General features: G+C 41.3%; 1 protein-coding gene across 1 annotated transcript in view; it reads right to left on the bottom strand.

Moving 5' to 3' along the window:
• Window positions 1-10,737: 10,737 nt before the first annotated feature.
• The window catches only part of TMCC3 (transmembrane and coiled-coil domain family 3), a 48,333-nt gene continuing 48,109 nt past the window's right edge, over window positions 10,738-10,961 (bottom strand). Inside the window, exon 5 of the mRNA XM_009321357.1 lies at window positions 10,738-10,959. Coding sequence (XP_009319632.1) covers window positions 10,738-10,959 — 222 coding nt within the window. The remainder of the gene's footprint in view (window positions 10,960-10,961) is intronic.

The raw sequence follows: 10,961 nt of genomic DNA, 5'->3' as shown, positions 1-10,961 counted from the left end.
TGCCGTATCAAAATGACACCGTGAACGTAGTGTATTTAAAATGCGGTCTTTGAGTCACTGAATAAGCAGTTTTAAGCTTCGGTGCCACATTCACCAAGTTCTGTGCCAATCGTTGCAGTTCCGCTTCTCAAGGAGAGAGGAAAACAGCAGGCCTCGACTCACAGCGCTGATGGGAACGACGGCGCGGCCATGCAGCTCACAATAATTTCTGATAACAGATATCTGAGTCTAACGCCTTCTAGCCGAGGAAGAAAGTATGCGTTATGTTTTGTGTTCAGCAGTACTAAGTAGCTGAATGTTGTCCGGTTGCTAATACCAGGCTGAACACGCAGGCTTACATAGCCACGTAGAAAGAAAAATACATTCTGGGCGTTCCTGGCAATGATCCCTGTTTTCTGACAGAAATTGGCTTGTAAGAGCAGTTGAAATACTGTAAACATGATCTGGTAAACTGCCTCAATTTCTCTCTAACATATCTTTGACTAAAGCAGGAGATTGGTCAACCAGACCGGTATTGACACTCCCCTAATAAGATTAACAAGCCTTTAATGAAGATTAAAATTGGCCTCAATTAGTATATTAGAAGGTGGGTATTACTGATGACACACACGCATCCCCAAGGAAAAAGAGAAAAGAAGCCAAATGTTAAATTTGCCAGTAGTTTTAGACAGATGTGGAGATTACAATTACAGTTAGCTCCCCTAGAGGTGGTTGTAAGCTTAGTTAATAAGGTGTCTAAACCATATTACAGTCACTTCCATCGCTACAATGACAGGAGTTTAGTACTTCACTGGAAGACTGACTGTGCAGACTGATGTTGCCGTACAGTTTTACATGTATGTTGTGCTTGTGGTCAATACCTTTGCAATATTCAAAGTGAAATATCAACGGTATTCAATCTATACCAATGTATACCTATACTGAAATAAGTAACATTACAACAACTTAAACATTCACCTTCCAAAATGAACTAAAATTTAATTTTGATGCAAAACAGATTTTGATGAAGAAAAAAAAAAGCCATAGTTCTACACAGCTTTACAATGCAAAAAATCTTTTTTAAAAGTATTATGAAGTTGCATGCCTGACTTTCTTGTTTTCTGCATTAAATTTGCTCATTCTTAAATTATTTTTTTCACTATCAACTCTACAAACTTGAATGCTAACTAAGGGCAAACAGAAGTCTTCCTCCCTTGTACAGCTTCATTAACAGGAATGGTAGCGTGGCCCAGATTCTTTCTTTGGTTCTATTAGTATCTGTTCACATCAGGATTACACAGCTATAATCTATTGGAAAACAATTACTTTACATGAGAAACATGATGTCAAGAATCTAGGTCATTCAGTGTGAGCTCTGCGGGGGACATAGCAAAAAACCTACAAAATCTAAAACGATTTAGGTAACTAAAATCAACAGACAGGGTTGGGTGTCTCTTGCCAGCTAATTTGTTGAATAATGGTGCAATTTTTGTGTAATCATTTCCAACGTGGAATCTTGTTCTAAGAGGATGACTCAAGATGGTGGAAATCGTGTTGCTTTATTTTTGCCTCCATGTTTTTCACATTGATCGAAAAAGGGTACTTGTTTCCCTCCGAGGCCCACTGAGTCAGGTAATTGTAGTTTATCACCTGATAGCTAGCATTTCTAAAGTATGGGTGGTAATGATGCTCCTCTTTGTCACAGTGACCGTCTCTCTCCATGTCTCACAGCAATGCGAGAAGCGGTGCTGAAAACCGGCTCCTACCTCTGTGTGCTTTAAAAATAGAGCTGCTGTAGCAACTCAGATGGGCTTGACCTGGGAATCTTGTAGAGCACAAGGAAAGAGAGAGAAAAAGCAAGAGAAGATGGAGTTCAAGGGCACGAGGAGGAGATGGCTGAAGGAAGGAGGAATAGAAAGCAGGTACGTGGGGTTTATGGACACAGCAGAGAGAGAAGAGGGTCAGTTGAGAGAGCAAGAGGGAGAGACAGCTGGAAAATGAAGACTATAAATATTACAAGACAAATAAAAAAAAGAGAGAAGTAAATATGAAAAGAAGCCATCCTGTCAAGGAGAGAGGGGAAACACATGGGGGTTGGTTTGTTCATTTTCTTTTTCTTTATGTCAGTCTTACTCTTCTAATTAAGTCAGTACCTAAAGGAAGCAGGTATAATACCTTCATAATATGTTGGATTATTCCAACAGTGGTAAATTCCCCTTTTTGAAACGTCTCCTACAACACAGGTTTTTTGTAGAAATATAAATTTATGCAGCTACAGATCTCGGCAGTTTACAAAAATGTAAAGTCTCTTTAAGGTACACTAGTTAAATTCACTGTGGGGCTCAAGTAAAAGTAAAGAGATTTCATTTAGAGACCTCAAGGTTTTCCGCTGACAGTATTAAAGATTATTTATGTCTCTTTACATGTCATCTTCTATTAGTTCTGGGTAGATCAGCATTTCACAGAGCAGCAAGGTTCATCCTCACACAAAGAAAGCAACATACAGAGAGCTGTAAAATATGTAGAGAAGCCCGGGAAAATACTTCAATGCATTTTGTAGATACACTCTTTGGGCAAAGATACTGCGTAAGCATGGTCAGAAAATGTCTTGATGAGTTGGAAAGCTTGTTTAGACTTCCTTGCTGCCTCAGTTGAGCAAGCTGAAAATAGTTGCTGTATTAGATAAATCCTCAAGCTCCTGTAGCCCAGTGGCCTATCTTTAGAGAAGGGTGTTGCTGTTATGCACACATGCTGCTGGTCATACCTGTAGTTTAAGCCATGCTTAGTTTATGTCACCTTGACCTCAATCTAGCCTAGTAGGATAGAGGCCAAGTGGGGAGTTAGTGTTGGGAGTACAAGCTCTGTTCAGCCTCTGAGTCAGCAGAGCCTGAAAACATCCAAATAGTATCATCGTCTTATACAATTGCGGCAGAGGCGTCTGCAACTGCATAGTGTGCTAGTTGTGGTGGAGAGTTAAAACCGTATGTTGTTGTGTGTAGATTGCCTGAGAAAAATAATATTTTTGGCATTGCAAAATCAAAGATGCTTTTAAATGCCATAGTGCTGTGATAAGAGCCTTTCCCGGTTAAACTCAGAGGGGTTTTTACTGTTGAGCTCGGTGAAGACGGAATGTCTTTTTTAGCACAGAGGACATCAGCAGATACAAAGCATGAGGCAGTTTATGAAGCCATTACTCAGGAAAATGGGTTGTACGGGACCGCTGATCACACAGGTGTGTGTTCGCTGCTTTTCTGTTCAGCATGTACATACAGCATCTTGTGCTTATAAACACTGATCTTCTGCGTCCTTCCCCTTCAACCATGTGCCTGTGGCTATGGGGAAGAAGGATGTTTCCCAGACCAGTACCAACTTATTAAAATGGTATTCAGCAGAAAAATGCAGAGGGAATTTATTGGGCTGCAAGGAGATTTCACATTTATGTATACCGTTCTCATATATTACAGGCTTCAGTCCCGACTGTGCTTTCATCTCCATTAGATTGACTCCACTCTAGCCACGCTAACTAAAGAGTTTTTCCAAATTTACACACACAGATGGGTAGAATGGCACACTCACCAACTGAAGGCATCACGACTACATCAAATGCAAGCTCAATTCCTAAAGTTTCTGTCAAATGAGTATTGATGCAATGAGTAGAGCAGGGGCACACGTGCACTCAGGAAACATTTATCCCTAAGTTGAAACTGCACTGCTAGCAGTGTCTGAACTAGCTAGCTGAAAGCAGGTTTTGGTGTTGCAAAATGAGTTGCAGTGTAGTAGCAGATGAAGTCTTGGGTGCCTTCAGATGGTTTCTGGCACATTCGTACAACTTTGGTGCCCCCATACCTCCGAGAACCAACACAAAGTATTTTCAGTGTACACTGCTGGTAAGGGTTATTTGTCTCATCCAGTGATTGCTAACACTGTATGGTGAACACTACTTGGCCATGAGTGACACTTCTCTTTCTGTGCTAAGTTAAACAGCACCATTGTGTTTTCCCCTCTGCCTTTCTATTTTCGGGTGCTAAAACAGTTACCAGGGTGTGTTACGCACTCTTCAAAGCCAGAGTTATGAGCAACTGAGAGAACTGATGATGAGTGAGATGCCTTTTTTTACATCTGGTTTGCCAGTGTGTTAGCAGGGGTTATTCAGCCCATGCCAGAAGCAGGCAAAAGTTATCGGTGGTTGGGGGGGACCTGCTGTTTGTGAATGGAGTTAGCCTTAATACAGAACAAGTCCTAGGCACCCATGTGAAACTCAGCATAGCATGACCTTGGAAAGCCTGCAGGTGCCATGGGAGCCGCTGTACGCTGTTTCCTCGAATAGGAGGAAATGGGAAGTACGGCATGAGCGCAAAGCAATATGCTGCTGCCGCACTGTTTCTACTCTGTTCTTGGTATAACAATGATACCATTCCCAATGGCTGCCGGTGCCAGCTGACAAGACCTCTGCTTTTGTGAAAAATAAATGCAAATGTTTTGCTTTCTGTCAGCTATGTTAACTGTTAGGCATGTCTGTTACATTTTTGGCAGATGTGACCAAGATTTCTGGCAATAACGTAAAAATTCAGCTTAGGTTTCTAATTCAGTTTTCAAAAAAAATAATCCAAAGCGAGTCCAACTGCTTGGCACAATAGCATCACGTTTGCATAGCATGTTCACACAAGCTCTGGAGAAGAGCAGTGATGATACCTCATTTGATGTTTGCAGTTTTGCCATGTCATAGCTGTAAATAAAATTCAAATTACCAGTTTTGGTCAAAACTGCAGCAGAGCAGAATGCTCGGTTTCATCGGTATTTTAAAGCTGGGGCTTATGCTTAATTGAATAACTTTGTTACTGACAAAGAAAAACTGAGAGGGGTTTGAGCGATCACAAAGTCAGTTTAAGAAACAATGTTCTTCATCAAATAAATGTAAATATTTTTATTTTTAAAAATGTTAATGGCACCTTAGAGGCAGTCATGACTACACAACAAAATATACAAAAATTACATTTTTGTAGTTGCATCTTTCCACAGTGCTGCACAAAATGAAAATGGTATGAGAAACATTGTAGATCACACACTGAGACAATTAACTTCAGTCAATAAAACCAGACAATTTTTGGTACGCCTCGACATTACCAGACCCAGGTTCCCTGGCTAAAAAGGAAAGGTGGCTTTGTGCAAAACTTTCCAACAACAGTACAACTTAATACGCTAAACATGCAGCAAATCAACCTTACAAGATAGTTTGACTAGTCTTCATGCAGTCTTTATATACAGCATCATCTCAGTTTACTTTTTCAGGGAAAACAAGCAACATTAACTAAAATTAAACTTTTCTTAGTCTTTCACTGCTTTAATGTAAAATCGTCTGATTCTTTCTGCCGGATTCTGTTCAGCGTCAGAGAGACCATTCAAACTTTATCTGAAAACAAGCCTTTTATAATCTTTTGCATTTTAAAGGGGAGCAATATAATTAATTAAAGGTCACGTTCTGGCACGATAGTAAATGAAAAAAGCAGATAAATATTTGCTTGATTAAAAAAAGAGGAGGATAAACTTGCCTGGTTGCTATTCCTAGATGGACTTTCAGGAGTGATTAAATTCTGTTATCCAAATTAAAGCGTTTCATTACATTAATCTGGGTTTACCTTCTGTTATACCATTGAATCCGGAAGTAAAATGTCTATACCACAGTGGAAAGGGCTTGGTTTCCAAAACTGGTTTCCATACCGCCTAAATGAACCACAAGCTTCTGTGGGTTGATTTTTTTTCCCCAAATAATTTCTTGTTCATTGATTTTAACTCCAGAAAGCACTACCTGTGATCATGCAGTTGACTTTGTATCAAACAGAATCCTGAACTGATTCCCCTTTGAACAGCAGCATTCAACTTTAACTTCAAATGTTGGAGTCTGTGTTTATGCTACTCAGTAGCTAATATTTAGCTTGTCACCCTTACGATTACAAAACTGAAGCTTATGCTTACACTGGATTTGTCTAGCTTCAACTTCCAGTCAGTGGATCCTGTATCTTTCCTACAGCAAACTGCCTTCACCTATTGAATTTCTGTTCCCCAGATAAGCAGTCATGATTTGTTCAAGGAAAACCGTTGGCTTTTAAATATCCTTTATGTAGTGCAGATATCAGATCTATATGTGATGGTCCTGCAGCAGAGGCGCTGCATAACACAAGCATTTTGATATTAAACTAAAAAGCAGTCAGATTTGATAGTGCTTCTCTAAGAATTCAGAACAAGTAGACATCACAGGAGCACGGTAAAATGAGAAGTTGCACGAACACTTACAACGTAAAGCAGACAGGAGAAGGAATTTAAGCTGGGTCTCATTCAGCGCTGTCAATGACTAATTGGATGTTCAACAATAGTGGAGTTATAGTTGAAGCTAGTGGAGGGATACATTATACAAGTTTTAGAGGAAACCTAATTTAGACCTGAACGCTGAAATGGGAGAGAGCAGGAAAATTGTGCTAACCTTCACGAGAAACTAAACGTCCAGAAACCTCTGAGCAAAAAAGCTGCCAAGAGCCTGGAGAACAGGTATTAACAACTAAGTGAAGGGCTTTTCAGTTGGAGAACTACTGTCAAAGTGAAGTGAAATAATTGACTACCAGGCAGCACCAAGCTGAGAAGACACTGTCTGGCAACTTGTTGTTGAGTGGGAGTGTTTTAGAGGCTCACGATGAGTAAGTGTAAGGAGTACACCAAGAATGCCTGATGTGTTGTATGAGAACGTAAAAGCAAAGGGTATCCTGACAGAACACGGTTAACCCATTGAGAAGCTGAACAAGCTCTCACTAACAGAGGTCTTGCAACTGTTTGGGATGGCCTAAGCATACTTCCACAGCAAGCAGAGCTCTGACTGCAGGCCAGATACATGCACTCGTGTAACCCCAGCCTAAGCAGGGGAAGCGCTGCTGGTACCAAAGTTAGTGGCACAGGCATCAGCCCTGGCTCGCCCAGCCACCAGCCTGCTTTCGATAGCAGGTACAGACACAGCTGGCTAGCCTGTACTACCACATCCAGGTGCTGTTCATGTCTGTTCCCTGTAGGCAAAAGCTAGGAAGGACCTTTCTGTGCTGAAGCTGCCCCATCGTTCTGCAGGGAGGCTGCCTAGAGTGCAGTTTTAGGGGCAGCTAATGATCCGCTGCAGCAAGAAAGAAAAAGGCTCATCTCCCTTTTTGTCCCCGCTTCGCACTTGCGAGACCTTTCCATCAGCCCTTTAAGTCTCTAGGTTTTTCTTCCGGCCCAGCGAGCTAACGTGGCACATGGAAGACTGCAACACACACCAGCGTCAGCCCAAGGTAAGAAATAGGAGGGTGAAGGCAGGAGGGGAGTCCTCCCTCCCTTTTGGGTGGCCTTCCACTTGGCAGAGCTCCTGGCACTGCATCCTTACTCTGTGCGAAACTATAGCAGTTTCACCCAAAAGCAGGCTTTTACCCTTTACATCTTGTTTTAATTTCTTGATGCGTGTCACATCCTCCAGTGATTTAAATCCAGCAGGGAAAATAACCTAGAGAAATGCTGTGCCCATTTACCAATTAGGGTTCTTTTAATTTGCATGAGTAACATTATGCAGCCTTTACAGCTTCTTCTGTGTCCTCTGCCAGATAGAAAGCCAATACGGAAACGCAAGACCCTTCCGTTTCCAATTTGGACCCAATCGGATTTTATCAAGACAGGGAGCAATCTTTCATAGGCCCATTGATTTTATGTTCCACCCGCATGTTGCACTGAGGTCATCTTCCAGGATTGTAATAGGATGCCCTTGGAGCAGAAGCCTTCACGTCCCCAGGTCGTACCATACCAACTTCCTTTGTTTTAAGAAAAATGACTAACCTTTTTCCTGCCTGACCTTGAGACTACCCGACATTGTATTTTTAACTATATACCCTAGCACTGGGAGGATTCTCTCTTTAAACATGAAACCATGCAACAGGCAAAGGAGTTTTTCTTACATAAAAATTAACACGTGGTATTTCTCTCTCGCACGTGTATGCTCCTGAAGCCATTTAACAAAATGCTAGACAAACAGTGTTTTCTCAAGTGGCCAAACCAGAAGGTGGCTGTGCAAACTGAATAGAAGAATGGAGATTATAATAAAGATGGCAAGAAAACACCATGAAGAGTCACAGCTTTCTGAGGATCAGTACCAGGACCCTTGGTTTTTCGTAATGGATGTATAATCTTGTGGCCTATGGAAATGAGGGGAATAAAAAAAAGTCATAGGGCTGATTAGTAAAGTGGGTGGTGGAATTTAGGAAAATGTTTCAGAAAACAAGGGACTTTGAATAGAAGCACACTCATCGGCCAAAGAAGTGGAAAGTACAGACTATAAAAAGATATTATACGCCTTTTCAAAAATAAAGATAGGAACAAATTATATTGAAACAGTGGAAAAGACCAAGAGGATCTCGGGACACATCAAAAGGGCATAAAAATAAACCAAGGGAAACCCTTTCTTGTGATGTAAAGGCCAGGAAAGAGCTACTTCTTTTTCCTTTTAATCTTTTTAACATTGTGGAAGCGACTTCCCTGTGAAGATAAGTTTATGAGGTGCACTGGTGGACGCAATCCCCTCAGTTTATGAGCTGGCTGTAAAAGGAGGCTCGGTGCAGGTACTTGGAAGGTGGGGGGTGAAGGCCTGTTGCAATGCACGCATACAGTGCCGAAATGGGTTAAGAGACACGAGAAGAAAGGTCTCCCCGAACCGAACAGGAGCAGGAGCACAAGCAACAGTTAAGACAGAGAAGTTTTATACGTTACACAATACCTCTTTCCTTCTTCAGGGGATACCAGGAATAGAGGGGTAAAGGCAAAGAGAAGAACAAACAAACATTAAAGAAAAGAAGAATGTATCTATATCATAATTCTTCCTGACATAGCCAGGGATAAACCAAGTGGTAAGTTTGGGCTTTATAAAGGCATATCCCTCTCAGCGGGACTTTTGCTTTCCACTCCATCTTCCTCTGAAGATGAGGCAGGGTGGGGTCAGGATAACATGGGTGTGCCTGATCTGATCCATGTCCAGTGCCTGTGAGCCAGCACAATCCTTCCTGATTTCTCTGTTCAAAGATGTAGCACGTATAAAGAATTCTTTAACGATTTTTAAAGTGTTTTAACTGAATTTTCTAAATGCTGAGTCATATCATTATTTATGCAGTTAATTCTGTCCTTCCTTCAGTCCCTGAAGCCACAAAAACTGGATTCACTGTTAATCCAATCATGGTAAAATGTCAAAGTTCTTCCCCTGCCTCCCCTCCCCCACTCCCTTTCCTCAGGATCAGGTCTTCTGCATTTCTACACCAACTATTGCACTTGATTAAAAACACATACACACAGCGAGTAACCCCCTTCCACCCTCTGTAAAACCAGCATAACAAATACTGCAACTGAAAAGAAAATCTGTCATGACAATTATTTTCAAAGTAAGCAACACTGAACATCAAATAACTGGAGACGCTGTCTTCTGGTGAAGACAAGAATTCTGGTTGTGGTGGTTTGGTTTGTTGGGGTTTTTTTTATTATTTTAATTTTTTATTAAAGATCTTGTTTTACATCATGGCTGAAAGCCAAGCAGATTTCAGGAAAAATTTTTTTGCAGTTCTTTAATCAAGCAAAATAAATGCCAGTAGGAAGAGAAAGCCAACCCTGTCTCCTAGTAGTGGTACTGTATGCTAATACATTATTTTCAGGAATGTTTGCCAAGAGAGTCTGCACAGTGTTTGTGTATTTACAGAAGTTTAACTCCCTGCTCCCCTAAGGACCTGTTCCCTCATGCTTCTTAATCTTTACCAGAAAGGGAAATCCACTGTACCCAGAGTCCCACCACCGATCTGCTTTGCATTCAGTTAGAGCACCCCAACAACGCAGTGCTGACAAAGGCTAACCTAAACCTTGCCTTCCCGTGTACTCCTTTCCCCTTGCAGCTTGCAGGGCTTGAAGGAAGCGAGTGCTTTGGTCTGCATGACAACTTACCCACCAGTTACTTGCTTCTTGACTCCTTTACAAAGTGGCCTGGAGATCTTGTCATTCAATTCAGTTCATCTTCGGAAGCCTTATGCCACATTTATGCATTTCCTGAGTGTGGTAAGGAACAGTGCCAGGATAGAGCAACCCCTAACTGTGGTCAGTAGTCATCACTGGTCTAATTTACAAACAATAAACTCTCTGTGCAAAGGGTTCCTAGCAGAAGCATCAAGTTTTGCTGGTCCTGAAAACTAGAAACCCCATATACAAAACCCCATTGATTTAGAATCAAGAACCATTAATACATATGACTGTATAATTTGGCTTATCATTCTAATTGGATTCAGAGAGAAAATTAACTTACTAGTCTAACAGGGCTGATACACATTACGGTGCACTCCCTCCTGATCACACTCTTTGCACTCCAGTCTAGTAAAAAGCACACCTGACATTTGCAGTGGCTTGGATCCCTCCCAGAGCATCATACCATCTTTTGTGGGTGTGGGTCTGTAAAGTGGAAAACCCGTTGGATTAAGGCAGAAGACTGACGTAAGCGAGCAGTTCATCACAGACATAGGCAATTAGACACAATCTGATTGAACAGGCAAGTGACTGCCAACAAGTATGCATTTATGTATTTACACCTTAAAGTCCAAGAGTCTTTGTAGCCTTCTCCATCCAGTCTGCACATCTAAACTGACAAAAAATAATTTCTATACATACAGCACTTAAAAAACAGGGAGGGGAAGGAAAAAAAAAAAGAAGAAAGCAGCCAGACCAGCAGCTTCATCTTGGTATAATCATCCTTTCTATGGCACAAATGATATGATCCCAGTTTTTACAAAATATTGCCAGCAGTGTCACTGCAAAAAAAGTGCAAATGATATGAAAACGGCTCTTCATCATAGGAGCAATGAACTTTGCAATAGTAGAAACGCACACCAAGATGACAGTCATGAAGGCCAGGATAACATTTATACATTTCCCCAGGAGCACTTTGGCATTAACCG

Source organism: Pygoscelis adeliae, unplaced genomic scaffold (assembly GCF_000699105.1).
Source record: "Pygoscelis adeliae isolate BGI_AS28 unplaced genomic scaffold, ASM69910v1 Scaffold232, whole genome shotgun sequence".
Classification (NCBI taxonomy): domain Eukaryota; kingdom Metazoa; phylum Chordata; class Aves; order Sphenisciformes; family Spheniscidae; genus Pygoscelis; species Pygoscelis adeliae.
Note: the sequence above shows the minus strand (reverse complement) of the source record. Positions and strands in the feature narration are given on the sequence as shown.